The 20,107-nt window shown below is 37.8% G+C and overlaps 1 protein-coding gene across 2 annotated transcripts in view; it reads left to right on the top strand.

The window, feature by feature from the left end:
• Positions 1–1,905: 1,905 nt before the first annotated feature.
• Positions 1,906–20,107, top strand: part of CCDC198 (coiled-coil domain containing 198) — a 32,312-nt gene continuing 14,110 nt past the window's right edge. For both annotated transcript variants that reach the window (XM_007447956.1, XM_007447955.1), the window contains exons 1-2: positions 1,906–2,128; positions 4,465–4,547. In XM_007447956.1, coding sequence (XP_007448018.1) covers positions 1,906–2,128; positions 4,465–4,547 — 306 coding nt within the window. The remainder of the gene's footprint in view (positions 2,129–4,464; positions 4,548–20,107) is intronic.

The raw sequence follows: 20,107 nt of genomic DNA, 5'->3' as shown, positions 1-20,107 counted from the left end.
AAACCCCCTTTAGCACATGATGACTTTTTAAATATTAGATCTTAAGCATTGTTTGTTTTCCCAGTTAAACAGGCCCAATTAATTTACCCTTCCCTCACTGGTCTTTTCCATACTTAGGTATAAACTCCTTTAGACAGGAATATGTCTATTTTAATGGATTATGACCAATGGGTGATAAGGACTACCCTATTACATGTAGCAGTATTCCCTCAGGAGGACAAGTGTAGTGGCTAATGTTTACTTCAAGCTTGCTGTATGTCAGGTACTATTCTAAGAGCTATAAGTGGAATTAATTGATTCATTCCTCATTAAGTATTTTTATTAACCCCATTTTACAGATGAGAAAATTCAGGCATGGAATGGTTAAGTAATCTGCACAAGTTTCAAAGCTTGGAAGTGGCTAGTGATAAATGGAAACAAATGTGGTATAAATCTTCATTTCTTTCATCGTTTCCTCAACAACTAACCAACTTCCTCTACAGAGGCTCATGTTCTCTACAGATACGTCTCTTGAAATTAAGTAATAATAAGGCAAAAAATGAGAACTGAATCTTTCTCACTGGTCCAGTTCCATGAAGTCCACAGTTTCCAGTATAATTTCTAGTTCATTGGTCAGTTTGCGATACTTTCACCTGCCCTTAGAAATACTTAAATTAATTGTATCCAAAAATAAACCTGACCAGATATTGTTCAAGTATTTTAATCTTTATAATTAAACTAGTTTCTAGTTACCAGAGGTAGTTTTGTTTGCAGATACTATTAATATATGATTATTTCTTCCAAGTCTTTCTGCCACAGAGAAAATTGTGTGTAAAATGCAAAGGGAATAAGTAGGAGAAAATTAAACTCAGGCTTCATTTTAGAAGACCTCTATTGGCTTACAAGAATTTCCAAACCCATATTAGCATCTTAGAAAATGAATTTTACAAAAGTGAAAAATAAATTTCTTTGAACTTCTCTCTATCCCTGTATGGATATGATGAAAACATAAGCAATCTGTGGTCATGAACAATTAGAACTTGAAAGTGAGTTCTGTTTCTAAGTATCACTATGAAGAATAAAATAAAAATCACCCATAATCCCAACATTCAAAAATCACTGCTCAACATTTCAGCACATTGCTTTTCAGTGTTGTTTTTTTTTTTCTTCAATTTTTTTAAACACAGTAAATAGGCTATCTTTGAATAGGCTATCTTTGAGTTTTACTTGAACTATTTATTCAAGAATTTTGTCCCCTCATCCCCAGGAAAGAAGTGCTCTTGTCTCCCTGCCCTCCTGTAATGTATTCATCTCCTTCAAAGGCAATTCAAATTATTGACAGAAAAATTATTTCAGCTACTCTGCTGTTTCCTTTCCTATTTGGAAGATAAATTCTTCAATTAAGATTAAAGACTAACAAAGCCCTAGATGATTAGTTCCTGTTATTTCCAAAGGTGACTTAGCTCTTCTCAGTTGGTAATTCTTACAGATGATGTTTAAAGGTACACACAATGAAAGGGTCCAATTTAAGACCAATGAAAGGGTCAAATTTAAGACCTCTGAACCCCTGCTCTCCATCTCTGTTAATGGCCTTCCTGGTGTTAGAGATTTGTTTAATGATCAATAGTGGTTTCTTTTCCTACCACTGAGTCTTTCAGAAAGTAGCATAACCAAGTCAATGTTTAACTGGATTCTTTGGGTCTGAAATGGCAAAGTAGGAGTTGAAGGGCAGTCTCCATGGAAACCAGCCTCCCGGGAAGTGGCCAAAGTGTTAGTGTGTAGTGAAATAAAGCTACACAGATGTTATGAAGGAAACGACTGCTTTAGAGCTGGCTTAACTTCGGAAATCCCTTGATTAAAACAAGCTATATTAAAGGCCCCAAACCACTAACCTCATGGTTTTACACTGAGTGTCTTTAATGTGAAATGGGCCTGAGCCACTCTAAGGCTCACCCAAGGGTGACCAAGGTAGCACCTTTGCAAAACAAAGAGGAAGAGACTCCCTCAGCCGGCCCTGTGGACTTTGTATTCACTGAGAATCCAGAAGAAAAGAGTTCAAATTCATTTGCAAGACTGCAGGAACGGAATAAAGCATTGGAAGGGCAGTTGCCACCTCTAAGAGAGACCTGGTATGGAAGATATTCTGCAGGTAAATGTAAAACCCAGCGTAAGATTTGTGGATTTGGGCCGAGGAGTGCTATTGATAGATTTACCTGTCTATAATCTCTGAAAGTTTCTAAATTGCTGAAATATAAGAGAACATCCTTCAAAAGGTGACAATGTTTGTCAATTGTAAGTATTCTGGGCACATTAGAATAGGTGTGTAAACTGTGTACTAAGGGCTTTTCACCATTCCACATGAGAAGGAAAAAATCATTTTGTGTCAGCTTGGTTTATAGTGCTTTGGATGTTTATACCTAGCTTTGCCAGGCAATTAAAATTCTATAGATAAAGATGTGATAATTAGGACAATCATATGTTTCAGTTAGATTCTAAATTTAAATCATTCTCTTCAGTACTGTTTCTTGTATCAGGCTTTGTTGTTTTGCCAGCAGTACTTTAGGAGTGAATCCATTGTGATGTGAATTTGGAAACCACCCCAAACTGAAGTGATTTATTGCAGTACAGATGAGCGGATGGGGCACCCTCTCCCCAGCCCCTTATTCTTCATGGTCATACGCAAAACTAAGATAATTTTTCCTATTATGATTGGAAGCTCTGAGCCAGAAGTGGCTATAAATTCTCCTGGGATATTTCACAAGACATAGAATGTTTTATGACAACCATGATGATACTTAAACAGATGATACTTAAACTGACGTTCTAACTTGGGAAGAGATACATGCATATGTGTGTGTGTATATATATATATATATATATATATACACACACACACACATATAATATGCATGTTGTTTTTTCTTTTCTTCACATTCTGGATTATTAACACAAATAAATTCCCATTATTGGCCATAAAGCCATATATTCCCTTTCAGCACCTAGTAGATCTTACCTAGAATGATTTTCATGGCTACTTTCTACAGAACTGACAACCTTTGACTGGTTCTATATGGCCTTTTTTTTTTTTAATGTTTTCAACTTCCTAAGCATGCGAGTAGGAATATTCCTCTTAGTTTCATTGAATAATTCCTTTTTTACCCAAACCTTCCATCTAGAGTTTTAAGATTTTTGGTAACTGACAGGTAAAAGCTGATTCTAACATGTTAAGAGTCCCAACTGGGAAATGTTCTTCTTTTTGAAATTGCAAAATCTCATTAAAAATAAATAACAACGGATGGTAAGCATTCTGAACACTGTTTTCAAGGGACCCATATTCTAACCCCAGCTCCACCAAATACCAAATAGTATGACTTTGGGCAAGTTACTTCATCAATTTTCTTCACCTGTAAATCAGGGGTAAAAGTAACACAGCCTATGCCATTTCAGCAGTATCAAATTAAATAACGGGGTGATATTACTCAAATTATGGCATCAAAATAAGTAGTCACATTGCTGAAAAAAATTTTGCTGGAAATATTTACATTTTTAAATCCAACATGTTTTTGGTCTTGCTCAATATACTGGCGTATCTCGAAAGAAAATACGGACATAGACAAGTTCTTAAGGTGATCATTCAAATGTCTTAAGGATAGAAACACATAATTACCCATGGATTTTTCCATTTAAAATGCAAAGTGGCACTATAGGATAGTCTACACAACAATCTGGAAATCAGAATGCTTCCAGATGGTTAAGAGGAAAGGACAAGAACGTCGTTCAGGTAGCATTGGTCACGGTAGTAGTGCCAAGGGCCCAGGATAATCAAACTGAAAAATGAAATCTATATGGATCTCTTGAGCTTCTGTTTCCTAATGAGGCTTAACTCTGTAGCCCTGGGTTATTTTATCAGGAAAGAATACTGATATGTTGTATTATAGTAGCAACTTGTGGGAATTCATTTCCCTAGATGGGGGGACTATTTAATTGGGAACATTCAATGCTGAACGTTGCATACTCCTATTACACACTCAAGCTCCATTTCTTTATCATCTCTCTGTCTAATACCTATCCATCTGTTTAATCTGAAAAGAGAACTTATTTTCACTTCTTACAGCTATATGTTTTCAGATTTCCTATTTGAGGGAGATTTCATGAAATTAAAACAAATCAATGTTTCTATTTTCCAAGCTAAATTCTATGTCTGAATAACACTTGCACTCAATACATTGTTAATTGTGCAGCTCTTCTTCTAAATATTAATCTGGGGAGGAAATGGTGAAAGCAGAAATTAAGTCCTGTGTCTAGGCTAATATTTTATCATTTGCAGCTATGTAGGGACCCTGCTTTATGTGTTTCATTTCCACATTCAACCTATCGGTTGAAGATACAAAATTGTGTTAACAAAGTCTAATAACTAATGACCAGTCTAATTTAATAGTAAATAGTTTTTAATGGTTTGTTTTTGTTTCTCTCCAACCCTTCAAGGACCGAGGGCCATGTATTTTGACATCCCACTGGAACAGGGAGAAACAAGTATTATTAAAAGGCATCCACCCCGAAGACTTCAAGTAAGATGCATTTAAAAGGCTTCATAAGGAATTTCTTGGATTTAATGGTAACATCCCTTTTTAACTATAATCATAGAAGAGGGATATTGACAATGACTAAGCTAATGAGAATGACAGTGTTGTTAAAGAGAATGTTGTCAACGCAAAAGCCATATTTCTTTAGGATTTCCTTTTGTAATGATTTCGCTTTTAAGACCACCACCAAAAGAAAGAAGTATAGTACTAAGGACATAAACATAATGGGGCACAGAGGACCTGAATCTTGCCCTTATTAGTTGGATGACTGTAGGGAAATGACTGTAATAAATAACAACAGTAACAACCACTATTACTATTCAATTACCACCTATTACAAGTCTGATACACTCTAAGCAACAATGATCTACATCATTCATATAATCCTCATACCCCTCTATGAGAAAGGAAGTATTATCTTTTTTTTTTTGGGGGGGGGGGTATGCGGGCCTCTCTGTTGTGGCCTCTCCCGTTGTGGAGCACAGGCTCCGGACACGCAGGCTCAGCAGCCATGGCTCACGGGCCCAGCCGCTCCACGGCATGTGCGATCTTCCCAGACCGGAGTACGAACCCGTGTCTCCTGCATTGGCAGGCGGACTCCCAACCACTGCGCCACCAGGGAAGCCCAGGAAGTATTATCTTTGTTTCATACATGTGCTTCAGAGATTAAGTAACTTGCCTAAGGACAACAGGGGCCACATATCAACCAGGCTTCCAGAGCCTGTGCTCTTAACCATCAGCATAGATGATCTCAACAACCCTTCTATCCCTAACTTTTCATTGTTCTAAATGTTAACTAGTTGTCTAAATTGAGGACATTGGATTTCAAGGCAGCAAAGCAAGAGCTTTAAATACATTCACCCTAAAAAATATTTAATGAATTCCCTGTAGAGAACTATAAATTTTAAGAACTCTCATCCTAGAAGGTGAAAGAGATCTGAGTGGGTCCTTAAAACTGAGCATCAGCTAAAAGGAAGGTTTGGGGCTCTCTTGTGAGCAGGATCTATCACTGACATTTGGAAAAGGGAATTGGAACTAAACCCCACCTGCTACACAACTCACCCAGGTGTCTGGACTAATCCCAGGGGTATTTGAGCTCATTTGTTGGGGATTATTTCTTTTAACGTTAGTTTTTATTTACCTGTCTTCTCCAGAAGCTCACAATCATTATTTGAAGTGATTATATCTTTTGGTCACACAGAAAAAGTATCTTTTCCCAAAATATTAGAAACCTCAAAATGTTGCTTAGTTACTGGAAAATAAAGTGTAATTCTATCAAATTGATATCTAATTTTTAAATTTTTGAGCATATCTCTAGCTAAAGTGGCAATTTTAAAGACTTACATTTTATTCCTAAATCAAAGGTATCCTTTCAAAGGAGCTCATTTAATATATATTCCTGTGAAGACTCTAAGCTGAATAACTCAAATAGAAGGTATTACTATAACCAGTGAAAAATATTCGTGTACCAGCCTATAGTTCACAAAGTACTTTTTTATATCTATCAACCCTAAATAAGCTAGAGTCAGGCTTTGATTCTCTCAAGTCAATCAAACTCAAAAAGAGAAATTTGGTATTTCAGAGTCAAAGACTGCATTCCCCACATCCCAGCCAACCACCTTAAAAATGAAGAATCAGGGCTTCCCCGGTGGCGCAGAGGTTGAGAGTCTGCCTGCCGATGCAGGGGACACGGGTTCGTGCCCCGGTCCGGGAGGATCCCACATACCGCGGAGCAGCTGGGCCCGTGAGCCATGGCCGCTGAGCCTGCGTGTCCGGAGCCTGTGCTCCCCAACGGGAAAAGCCACCAAACAGAGAGGGCCCCCGCACCCAAAAAAAAAAAAAAAAAAAAAAAAAAATGAAGAATCAAGATGAATTATTTGAGCATAAAAACAACATCTCATTCAGTGTTACATATTTAGTCACTAATACTTAATATGTATCCCTCGAAAGTTTATGAATAAAGGAATGAATGAACAGATGAATGAATGAGACCCATTATCCCTGGTGGGAAAAAAAATCAAAGTGAGCTCCCTGCTATTTCAGACCTGTAACATCACTGTATTAGAAGTCAAATGGACTAGCCAAAGCAACCAATGTGATAAATTATAAGGATATAGGAGTGTTTTAAGAAACTCAAAAGCTGGGAGGCATCTAGACTTCAGGGAAGAGCTATGTCTTGGAACCTGAAAGGCAGAAGAACTCTCTCTGTGCATTTGCTTTCATTTCTCCTTGCAGGTCGACTTTCTCTGGTCCTCAAGACCGCTTGGTGAAATATGGCCCCCTTGAATTTGCATCTTATAATTCCAGCCAAACAGACTAGTCTGGCCCTCTTGGGTCTAATTCAAAATTCCCAGGAGAAAAGATGCTATTGGCTCAGTTTAGCTCATGATTCTAGCTCTGTTCCAGTGAGCTATGACCAGAGAATATGCTCATGCAGTAGAAATGTGGGCAGGGGAGCCCTCCCCCCACCCCCGCCACCAAATGCCACTCCCCACCAACTGCCACTCCCCATAGATTCTAGAGGCAGCTCCCAGAGAAGAGGGAAATCACTGGGAACTTGGCAGACACTCCCAAAGATATAAACTATAATTATCTTCACAAATGAGGCTCAGCACATTTTCTACCAAAAATGGGTTTTTGAGAGAATAATAACTTCTGGGTTCCCATGACATGCTAATTAATAGCCTATCCTCTGCCAAAGAAAATTCTAAAAGTATTTTTAATTATTAGACCAAATCTAATTGCATCCTAAATAATTTGAGTTTCATATCTGGCATACTCCACTTCTTGAACATCTACTCCTCAAGTAAACAGCAGGTCCTGAACTAAGGTTCTCCAACTCAGAGCGGCTAAGATCTGAGAAGCTCTGCCAGGGAACTCTGAATCAAATGTACTTGCCCCATGTTGAAGAGCTGATCATCACTGTCCCTTCTGGGTGATTCACCTTCTCATCCAACCATCTCAGGTCCAGCCTAAGGTGGAGATGGTCCCCCACTCCCACCGCACCCTACGTATAGAGTTTCCTCAGGTGATCTCCTTGGAAGACTCCCTCATCTCCAAAGATTTTCTTAAAGCTCACTTTCCCTATAAGGCTTATATGACAGCCTATTGACAACTGTAGCCCTTACTCTGGCGCTCCTGATCCCCTTGACCCTTCACTGTCTTTTCTCTGGAGCGCTTATTTCCATCTAACACACCAAGCAATTTGCTTATGTGTTAAGTTCATTGTGTGTGTGTGTTTTTTTTTTTTTACTACTTGCACACTCCACCTCAATGCTAGAATATAATCTTCACAGGGGCAGGGATTTTTGTCTGTCATCTTCACTAATATCCAAGTGTCTAGAACAGTAGCTGGCACATAAAGGGTGATCACTCAGTATGTGTTAATCAGTGTTGAAAGAATGAATGGAGAGAAGAGAAAGATGAGCATAAAGACGGCTGGTGAGGGATGAGGGGAGTGATTCTGACCTGAATGATTTCATTATACTCTTTGAGGTATTAGACAATTTGTCACAAACTTATTCTCTTTCCTTACTTATTCTAATCCTTTGCCCATTTTCTATGATCTCTTTCTTTATGATCTGTGACAGTTCTTTATATATTTTAGATGTAGTCCTTTGTTAGTTATATGTGTTGCAAGCATCTTCAATCTATGGTTTGCCTTTTCATTTTGTTGTGTGTATGTGCGTGTGTGTACACAAAGAGTTTAATGTTGTCAGATTTCTCAATCTTAATCTTTATGTTTTGTATCTCACATTTTGTCAAGGAAAATTTTTCATTCCCCAAGTTCATAAAGATATCCTTATTTATTTCTAAAATTTGTAATCTTTAACTTTTCACATTTAGGTCCTAATCCATCTTAAATTCATTTGTATGCAGGTGTGAAATTGGAAGCTAATTTTATGTTTTTTCCATTTGATTATTCTATTGCCCCAGAACTCTTTATGGAATCATCCATTGTGACCACTGATTTGAAATGTTACTTCTGTCATGTATCCAATATCCAGATCTTAATGAGTCTGCTTCTGAGCTCTCTCTTCTGTTGCACTGGCCTACTTGTATATCCACAGGAATTCCATCCTGTCCTAATTATGTACCTTTAAGCTAAGTCTTAATATCTAGTTTGGCAAAGTCCCTTCACCTTATTCGTCTTCAAAATTGTCTTTGCTATTTACAGTCCTTTGCTCTTCCATGTAAAGTTTGGATCTTCTTGTCAAGTTCCACAAAAAAACCTTGTCAGCATTCTGATTGGAATGCATTCATAGATTAATTTGGGGAAAATTAACCAAGTTTACAATACTGAGTCTTTTAAACCATGAACATGACTTAAATCTCCATTTAGCCACATTTTCTTTTAGATCTTTCAATAATGTTTCATAATTTCTCCACAGGGGCCTTGTGTGGTATATTTTTAGGTTTGTTTCTCGATACCTGTATCAGTCAGGGTTCAACCAGAGAAACAGAACCTACAGAAGGAGACATATATTAAGAGACATTGCAAGGAATTGGTTACTTGACGGTGGAGGTGGACTGGCAAGGCAAGTTTGAAATCATAGGACAGGCCGTCAGGAAGGGCAGACTGGAACTGTAGGGCATGAGGTGAAGCTGCTGTCCACAAGAAGAATTTCCTCTTCTTCTGGAAAACCTCAGCTTTGCTCTTAAGGCCTTTCAATTGATTGAATAATGCCCACCCAGATTATCTAAAATAATCTCCCTTAAAGTCAACTGATTATTCGCTTTAATCACATCTACAAAAGAATTTCACAGCAACACCTCGGTTAGTGTTTGAATAACTGGACACTGTAGCCTAGCCAAGTTGACACATACAACTGGCCATCAAAATATCTCATTTGGTTTTTACATCCTACAGTGAATGAGGTATTTTTCCCATTTAATTTTCTAAATGATTATTATTGGTGAATAAGAAAGCTAATAATTTTTGTGGGGACTTCCCCGGTGGCGCTGTGGTTAAGAATCGCCTGCCAATGCAGGGGACACGGGTTCGATCCCTGGTCTGGGAAGATCTCACGTGCCGCGGAGCAACTAAGCCCGTGAGCCACAACTACTGAGCCTGCGCTCTAAAGCCTGTGAGCCATAACTACTGAACCCATGTGTCACAACTACTGAAGCCCGTGTGCCTAGAGCCTGTGCTTCACAAGAGAAGCCACCACAATGAGAAGGCTGCACACCTCAACGAAGAGTAGCCCCCGCTCGCCTCAACTGGAGAAAGCCTGCACACAGCAACAAAGACCCAACACAGCCAAAAAGAAAAAAGAAAGAAAAAAAAAGAAAGCTAATAATTTTTGTGTATTAAATTTTGTGTTCCACAACTTGATTGAAATACCTTGGTAATTCTAATTGTCTACAGATTCTTCCTGACTTTCTATGTAGACAATATCTTCTATAAACAGAAATAATTTCTTCTCTTTCTTCCCAATTGTTCCTTGTACTGGTTTTCTTGACTTTTGCATTGACTAAAACTTCCCTTGCAATTCTGAACACAAGCAGTAATAATGGACATCCTTGCCTTATCTGTGACATTAACGGGACTGGTTCTAAAGCGAAATACATTCGCAATAGGATTTTGATAGATGCTTGTCAGAGTCCCGAAAGGAAACAGATGGTACATTCGAATTAGGACAATTCAGGGAAGTTTTCTTTACAGGTAATGTACTGAGGTTTGGATGAAGGGAACCAGAGGCGGTATTGCAATAACCACTAGCGGCAGTAAGAAGTAGCTATATCTAGGCCAAGGGACTTCTAGAACCTGGAAGGGAAGAGCGAGGTAGAGGGAGCTGCTCTGAGGGGAACAATGGGACACAGCCAACCCAACATGCCTTGCAGGGAGGAGATAGAAGAAGAAATATCCTGACCTCATTCTCTTTCTCCTCTCAGATTTCCAACCAGGATTCTTTAGCAGTTGAACCCAACAGGAAGCCAGAAGGCAGGAGAAACTGCTTACTTGTTATAGGCAGAGACAGGGTAGAGAAATGTGATAAGTGGATCTGGAGAAACAAATGGAAGATATCTGCCACAATGCTGTTTACTAAATTATGGACATTTCTCTCATTTCTCTTATTCCTGGTAGGCTAAGAGTTTTTCCCAGGACTGAGTCTTAAATTTTATTGATGTTTTTCCTCCATCTAGTAAATAATCTATTAAAATGATCTTATGGATTTTCTTTTTAACTGGTTGACCTAATATATCACACCAATAGATTTTATGATGTGAACCATGCTTGCATTCCTGATATAAATCCTACTGGGTCATGAGATACATATATAAATACACTGCTGAATTTTATATGCTTAGGATTTTTGTACCTACTGATATTTTCATAAGTGGAGTTGTTCTATAATTTCCCTATGCTGTCTTTTTCCAGTTTTTTTTCTCGAGGTCATACTAGTTTTATAAGAAGAGTTGATTACCTTTCCGTCTTTTCTGTTCTCTAAAACATTTGATTTAACATAGTTCTTATCTGTTCCTTAAAAATCTAATAAAACAGGCCTGTGAAACCATCTTTGACCACCTAGAATTTTGGGGAAAGAGAAATTTTCCTGCTTACTTAATTAGTAAAAGAATGGTTCTTAGTTGATTTAGATATCTTATAGGTATCTTATTTCTTCCAGATGCAATTATGTTAACTTTATCCATTTACCTAAGCTTTTAAGTTTATTGTTATAAAGCATAAAGTCTTAGCTTCTTATTCAAATTTTTGATAATGCCTGTAAAACAAATCTTCCGGCTTATGTTTTGATGCAGCTCTTGGACTGGGGAAGGAGGTGAGAACAACTCTGCCCCCGAGTTTAAACTCAGGCCCCTGTGAGCCTGGCTCTACTTTCCCTTCTTATATGGAGCATTTCTGAGGTCTCCTTTAGCCTACAGAAATAACTCACAGCCATCAGGAGCCCTAAATGCCTTATGAATCAGCTTCCCCCAAGTTTTCTGTTCCATTTTCTGATCCAGAGAGATATTTTTCTTGTATCAAAGCCTGACCACATCTTTTTTGGTTTATGTTTTATTTTTCATTGCTGGTTATTTGAATCAAAGAATGTTATTGAAATGTGAACTCACTGCAATGCCTTGGCCTTATGGTTTCTTGCTCCAATCTGTCTTGGACACCTTTACCTTCTTCCCAGAAACTTAAGACACATTCTTAAGTCATGATACCAAACAAACTTTACAGTTCCTCGAATTGCTCCTACCCACCTTTCTCTTCCTGCTAGTAAACAGAAGCAACCATCTCAGGTTAGTGGTTGTCAACAGGCCCTGGGCTTTATGCTTGATTTAATCTCCTTTCCTGAACCTCCTAGCTGACACTCCAACTGATTATCCTGACCATTTGTTTTGTTTGAGAAGCCAAATAATCCAGAAATCTTTAGACAAATAATCATTTTTTATATCATGAAATAAAAACAGGCATCATTCTACCAATTCTCCAGTAATTCCTCCCACTGTATTCTCTCTGAAGATGATGAAGTGAGGCATCTTGCTTCCCAGGCAGGGAAAAGAAACATTGATATGAACCCAGAATTCTGAGGCAATTTCGTTTGACTGGTTTGTTTGGAGACGCCAATGTTCCAACACTTTTTTCTGCAGTGCTTCTCAGGGCAAGTGCAGACGATTTAACCAGGGGATCCTATTTGCAATGTTAGCTACTGCCATCTAGTGCCGTTTGTGGAGGAATGGCATTCTTTAGGTTCTTATCAAAGGCCAGAAAGAAAGTCATTGCCTGGAGAGAGTACTTAAAGATACTTACTACTTAACCATTATCAGAACTGAAAATGAGGCTGAAAATAGAATCATATATATTCATTCTTTCAAAGAAAAAGCTGGCTCTAGAACTTATGGATAGACTATTTTAAATAGCTGAAAATATTTAAATAGCAGGCTTCTTCAGACTCAATTTTTCAATAATGCTCCACAAACAAATCCTCCCTGGTCTATTTTGATGTAGCTCCTTTACTGAGTGGAGGGAGTCTGGAGGCCAGTGGACACCACCCTAAGAAATCTTCAGAATCCTCTGGAGAGTTTTGAAAAATACATATTCCAAAGAAACAACTGATAAGCTCGACTTCATTAAAATTAAGAACTTCTGTTCTGTGGTAGACAATGTCAAGAGAACACGAAGAGAAGAAGATATACAGATGGCAAGTAATCATATGAAAAGATATTCAACATCATATGTCATTAGGGAATTGCAATTAAAACAACAATGAAATACTACTACACACTTATTAGAATGGCCGAAGTCCAGAGTACTGACAACACCAAATGCTGACAAGGATGTGGAACATCAGAAACTCTCATACATTGCTGGTAGGAATGTAAAGTAGTACAGGCACTTTAGAAGACAGTTTGTCAGTTTCTTACAAAACTAAACATATTCTTAACAGACAATCTAGCAATCACTTTTCTTGGTTATCTACCCAAATGAACTGAAAACTCATATCCACACAAAAATCTACACACGAATGTTTATAGCAGCTTTATTCATAATGCCAAAACTCGGAAGCAACCAATATGTCCTTTAGTAGGTGAATGGATAAATAAACTGTGGCATATCCAGACAATGGAATATTACTCAGCAATAAAAAGAACTGAGCTATCAAGCCATGAAAACACATGGAGGAAACACAAATGCATATTGCTAAGTGAAAGAAACCAATCTGAAAAGACTACATAGTATATAATTCCAACTTTATGACATTCTGGAAAACGTAAAACTGTGTAGACAGTAAAAATATTAGTGGTTGCCAAGAGTTTGTGGGGAGAGAAAAATGAGTAGGCAGAGCACAGAGGGTTTGGGGGACAGTGAAACTGTCTATATGATGCTACAATGGTGGATATATGTCATTATACATTTGTCCAAACCCAGAGAATGTATAACACCAAGAGTAAGCCTTAATGTAAACCATGGACTTTGAGCAATAATGATGCGTCAATGTAGGCTCAATGACTGTAACAAATGTAGCGCTCTAGTGAGGGATGTTAATAGTAGGGAGGTTGTATATGTATGGAGACAGGGGTATGAGAACTCTGTACTTTCTGCTCAATTCTTCTGTGAACCTAAATCTCTCTAAAAAATAAATTGTATTAATCAAATATATACATGTAAATATATATATTTATAATACATATAAATATATATAATATATATAAATACATACATATGTATATATATTTTTTAACATCTTTATTGGAGTATAATTGCTCTACAATGGTGTGTTAGTTTCTGCTTTATAACAAAGTGAATCAGTTATACATATACATATATCCCCATATCTCCTTCCTCTTGCATCTCCCTCCTTCCCACTCTCCCTCTCCCACCCCTCTAAGTGATCACAAAGCACCGAGTTAATCTCCCTGTGCTATGCGGCTGCTTCCCACTAGCTATCTATTTTACGTTTGGTAGTGTATATATGTCCATGCCACTCTCTCACTTTGTCCCAGCTTACCCTTCCCCCTCCCTGTATCCTCAAGTCCATTCTCTAGTAGATCTGCGTCTTTATTCCCATCTTGCCCCCAGGTACTTTTGACCATATTCTTTTATTTTTTAGATTCCATATGTATGTGTTAGCATACGGTATTTGTTTTTCTCTGACTTACTTCACTCTGTATGACAGTCTCTAGGTCCATCCACCTCACTACAAATAACTCAGTTTCATTACTTTTTATGGCTGAGTAATATTCCATTGTATATATGTGCCACATCTTCTTTATCCATTCATCTGTTGATGGACACTTAGGTTGCTTCCATGTCCTGGCTATTGTAAATAGAGCTGCAATGAACATTGTGGTACATGACTCTTTCTGAATTATGGTTTTCTCAGGGTATATGCCCAGTAGTGGGATTGCTGGGTCGTATGGTAGTTCTATTTGTAGTTTTTTAAAGAACCTCCATACTGTTCTCCATAGTGGCTGTATCAATTTACATTCCCACCAACAGCACAAGAGGGTTCCCCTTTCTTCACACCCTCTCCAACATTTATTGTTTGTAGATTTTTTTTTAACATCTTTATTGGAGTATAATTGCTTTACAATGGTATGTTAGTTTCAGCTTCACAACAAAATGAATCAGTTATATATAAACATATGTTCCCATATCTCTTCCCGCTTGCGTCTCCCTCCCTCCCATCCTCCCTATCCCACCCCTCCAGGCGGTCACAAAGCACCGAACTGATCTCCTTGTGCTATGTGGCTGCTTCCCACTAGCTATCTACCTTACGTTTGGTAATGTATATATGTCCATGCCTCTCTCTCGCTTTGTCACAGTTTACCCTTCCCCCTCCCCATATCCTCAAGTCCATTCTCTAGTAAGTCTGTGTCTTTATTCCTGTTTCACCCCTAGGTTCTTCATGACATTTTTTTCCTTAAATTCCATATATATGTGTTAGCATACGGTATTTGTCTCTCTCTTTCTGACTTACTTCACTCTGTATGACAGACTCTAGGTCTATCCACCTCATTACAAATAGCTCAATTTCGTTTCTTTTTATGGCTGAGTAATATTCCATTGTATATATGTGCCACATCTTCTTTATCCATTCATCCGATGATTGACACTTAGGTTGTTTCCATCTCCGGGCTATTGTAAATAGAGCTGCAATGAACATTTTGGTACATGATTCTTTTTGAATTATGGTTTTCTCAGGGTATATGCCTAGTAGTGGGATTGCTGGGTCATATGGTAGTTCTATTTGTAGTTTTTTAAGGAACCTCCATACTGTTCTCCACAGTGGCTGTATCAATTTACATTCCCACCAACAGTGTAAGAGGGTTCCCTTTTCTCTACACCCTCTCCAGCACTTATTGTTTGTAGATTTTTTGATGCTGGCCATTCTGACTGGTGTGAGGTGATACCTCATTGTAGCTTTGATTTACATTTCCCTAATGATTAGTCATATTGAGCATCCTTTCATGCATTTGTTGGCAATCTGTATATTTTCTTTAGAGAAACGTCTGTTTAGGTCTTCTGCCCATTTTTGGATTGGGTTGCTTGTATTTTTGATATTGAGCTCCATGAGCTGCTTGTATATATTGGAGATTAATCCTTTGTCCACTGCTTCATTTGCAAATATTTTCTCCCATTCTGAGGGTTCTCTTTTGGTCTTGTTTATGGTTTCCTTTGCTGTGCAAAAGCTTTGAAGTTTCATTAGGTCCCATTTGTTTATTTCTGTTTTTATTTCCATTTCTCTAGAAGGTGGGTCAAAAAGGATCTTGCTGTGATTTATGTCATAGGGTGTTCTGTCTATGTTTTCCTCTGAGAGTTTTATAGTGTCTGGCCTTATATTTAGGTCTTAAATCCATTTTGAGTTTATTTTTGTGTATGGTATTAGGGAATGTTCTAATTTCGTTCTTTTATACGTAGCTGTCCAGTATTCCCTGCACCACTTATTGAAGAGGCTGCCTTTTCCCCGTTGTATATCCTTGCCTCCTTTATCAAAGATAAGGTGACCATATGTGCATCGGTTTATCTCTGGGCTTTCTATCCTGTTCCATTGATCTATAGTTCTGCTTTTGTGCCAGTACCATACTGTCTTGATTACTGTAGCTTTGTAGTATAGTCTGAAGTCAGGCAGCCTGATTCCTCCAGCTCTGTTTTGCTTTCTCAAGATTGCTTTGGCTATTCGGGGTCTTTTGTGTTTCCATACAAATTTAAAAATTTTTTGTTCTAGTTCTGTGAAAAATGCCCATGGTAGTTTGATAGGGATTGTATTGAATCTGTAGATTGCTTTGGGTAGTAGAGTCATTTTCACAATGTTGATTCTTCCAATCCAAGAACATGGTATATCGCTCCATCTCTTTGTATCATCTTTAATTTCTTTCATCAGTGTCTTATAGTTTTCTGCATACAGGTCTTTTGTCTCCTTAGGTAGCTTTATTCCTAGGTATTTTATTCTTTTTGTTGCAATGGTAAATGGGAGTGTTTCCTTAATTTCTCTTTCAGATTTTTTATCATTAGTGTATAGGAATACAAGAGATTTCTGTGCATTAATTTTGTATCCTGCAACTTTACCAGATTCATTGATTAGCTCTAGTAGTTTTCTGGTAACATCTTTAGGATTCTCTATGTAGAGTATCATGTCATCTGCAAACAGTGACAGCCTTACTTATTCTTTTCTGATTTGGATTCCTTTTATTTCTTTTTCTTCTCTGATTGCTGTGGCTAAAACTCCCAAAACTGTGTTGAATAATAGCGGTGAGAGTGGGCAACTTTGTCTTCTCCCTGATGTTAGTGGAAATGCTTTCAGCTTTTCACCATTGAGGACGATGTTGGCTGTGGGTTTGTCATATATAGCCTTTATTATGTTGAAGAAAGTTCCCTCTATGCCTACTTTCTGCAGGGTTTTTATCATAAATGGGTATTGAATTTTGTCAAAAGCTTTTTCTGCATCTATTGAGACGATCATTGGGTTTTTCTCCTTCAATTTGTTAATCTGGTGTATCACATTGATTGATTTCTGTATATTGAAGCATCCTTGCATTCCTGGGATAAACCCCACTTGATCATGGTGTATGATCCTTTTGACGTGCTGTTGGATACTGTTTCCTAGTATTTTGTTGAGGATTTTTGCATCTATGTTCATCAGTGATATTGGCCTGTAGTTTTCTTTTTTTTGTGACACATTTGTTTGGTTTTGGTATCAGGATGATGGTGGCCTTGTAGAATGAGTTTGGGAGTGTTCCTCCCTCTGCTATATTTTGGAAGAGTTTGAGAGGATAGGTGTTAGCTCTTCTCTAAATGTTTGATAAAATTTGCCTGTAAAGCCATCTTGTCCTGGACTTTTGTTTGTTGGAAGATTTTTAATCACAGTTTCAATTTCAGTGCTTGTGATTGGTGTGTTTATATTTTCTATTTCTTCCTGGTTCAATCTCGGAAGGTTGTGCCTTTCTAAGAATTTGTCCATTTCTTCCAGGTTGTCCATTTTATTGGCATAGAGTTGCTTGTAGTATTCTCTCATGATCCTTTGTATTTCTGCAGTGTCAGTTGTTACTTCTTTCTCATTTCTAATTCTGTTGATTTGAGTCTTTTCCCTTTTTTTCTTGATGAGTCTGGCTAATGGTTTATCAATTTTGTTTATCTTCTCAAAGAACCAGCTTTTAGTTTTATTGATCTTTGCTATTGTTTCCTTCATTTCTTTTTCATTTATTTCTGATCTGATCTTTATGATTTCTTTCCTTCTGCTAATTTTGGGGTTGTTTTGTTTTTCCTTCTCTAATTGCTTTAAGTGTAAATTTAGGTTGTTTATTTGAGCTTATTCTTGTTTCTAGAGGTAGGACTGTATTGCTGTAAACTTCCCTCACAGAACTGCTTTTGCTGAATCTCATAGGTTTTGAGTTGTCATGTTTTCATTGTCATTTGTTTCTAGGTATTTTTTGATTTCCTCTTTGATTTCTTCAGTGATCTGTTGGTTATTTAGTAGCATATTTTTTAGCCTCCATGTGTTTGTATTTTTTACAGGTTTTTTTTCTAATTAAGTTATTTACTTCTGGCTGCGTTGGGTCTTCATTGCTGCACATAGGCTTTTCTCTAGTTGAGGTGGGCGGGCACTACTGTTTGTTGTGGTGCGTGGACTCCTCATTGTGGTGGCTTCTCTTGTTGTGGAGCATGGGTTCTAGGTGCATGGGCTTCAGTAGTTGTGGCTCTCAGGCTCTAGAGCACAAGCTCAGTAGTTGTGGTGCACGGGCTTAGTTGTTCCACAGCATGTGGGGTTTTCCCCAATCAGTGCTTGAACCCACGTCCCCTTCATTGGCAGACGGATTCTCAACCACTGTGCCACCAGGGAAGCCCATTTTTTACAGTTTTTTTTCCTGTAATTGATATCTAGTCTTATAGCGTTGTGGTCGGAAAAGATCCTTGATATGATGTCAATTTTCTTAACTTTACCAAGGCTTGATTTGTGACCCAAGATATGATCGATCCTGGAGAATGTTCCATGAGCACTTGAGAAGAAAGTGTATTCTGTTGTTTTTGGATGGAATGTCCTATAAATATCAATTAAGTCCATCTTGTTTAATGTATCGTTTAAAACTTATGTTTCCTTATTTATTCTCATTTTGGGTGATCTGTCCATTGGTGAAAGTGTGGTGTTAAAAATCCCCTACTATGATTGTGTTACTCTTGATTTCCCATTTTATGACTGTTAGCATTTGCCTTATGTGTTGAGGTGCTCCTGTGTTGGGTACATAAATATTCACAATTGATTTATCTTCTTCTTGGATTGATCCCTTGATCATTATGTAGTGTCCCTGTCTCTTGTAATAGTCTTTGTTTTAAAGTCTATTTTGTCTGATATGAGAATTGCTACTCCAGCTTTCTTTTGCTTTCCATTTGCATGGAATATCTTTTTCCATCCCCTCACTTTCAGTCTGTATGTGTCCCTAGGTCTGAAGTGGGTCTCTTGTAGACAGCATATATATGGATCTTGTTGTGGTATACATTCAGCCAGTCTGTGTCTTTTGGTTGGGGCATTTAATCATTTACATTCAAGGTTATTATCAATATGTATGTTCCTATTACCATTCTCTTAATTGTTTTGGGTTTGTTTTTGTGGGTCTTTTTCTTCCCTTGTGCTTCCTGCCTAGAGAAGTTCCTTTAGGATTTGTTGTAAAGCTGGTTTGATGGTACAGAATTCTCTTAGTTTTTGCTTGTCTGTAAAGGTTTTAATTCCTCTGTCAAATCTGAATGAGATCCTTGCTGGGTAGAGTAATCTTGGTTGAAGGTTTTTCCCTTTCATCACTTTAAATATATCCTGCCACTCCCTCCTGGCTTGCAGAGTTTCTGCTGAAAGATCAGCTGTTAACCTTATGGGGATTTCCTTGTATGTTATTTGTTGCTTTTCCCTTACTGCTTTTAATTTTTTCTTTGTATTTAATTTGTGAAAGGTTGATTAATATGTGTGTGGGCATGTTTCTCCTTGGATTTATCCCGTATGGGACTCTCTGTGCTTCCTGGTCTTGATTGACCACTTCTTTTCCCATATTAGGTAAGTTTTCAACTATAATCTCGTCAAATATTTTCTCAGTCCCTTCCTTTTTCTATTCTTCTTCTGGGACCCCTATAATTCAAATGTTGGTGCATTAAATGTTGTCCCAGAGGTCTCTGTGACTGTCCTCAACTCTTTTCATTCTTTTTTCTTTATTCTGCTCTGCGGTAGTTATTCCCACTAGTTTATCTTCCAGGTCACTTACCCGTTCTTCTGCCTCAGTTATTCTGTAATTGATTCCTTCTAGAGAATTTTTAATTTCATTTATTGTGTTGTTCATCGTTTTTTGTTTGCTCTTTAGTTCTTCTAGGTCCTTGTTAAACATTTCTTGCATTTTCTCCATTCTATTTCCAAGATTTTGGATCATCTTTACTATCATTACTCTGAATTCTTTTTCAGGTAGACTGCCTATTTCCTCTTCATTTGTTTGGTCTGGTGGGTTTTTACCTTGCTCCTTCATCTGCTGCGTGTTTCTCTGTCTTCTCATTTTGCTTAACTTATTGTGTTTGGGGTCTCCTTTTCGCAGGCTGCAGGTTCTTAATCCTGTTGTTTTTT

Source organism: Lipotes vexillifer, unplaced genomic scaffold (genome assembly GCF_000442215.2).
Source record: "Lipotes vexillifer unplaced genomic scaffold, Lipotes_vexillifer_v1.1 scaffold221, whole genome shotgun sequence".
Taxonomy (NCBI): Eukaryota; Metazoa; Chordata; class Mammalia; order Artiodactyla; family Lipotidae; genus Lipotes; species Lipotes vexillifer.
The sequence above is the reverse complement of the archived record's forward strand: the minus strand, read 5'-3'. Positions and strand labels throughout refer to the sequence as shown.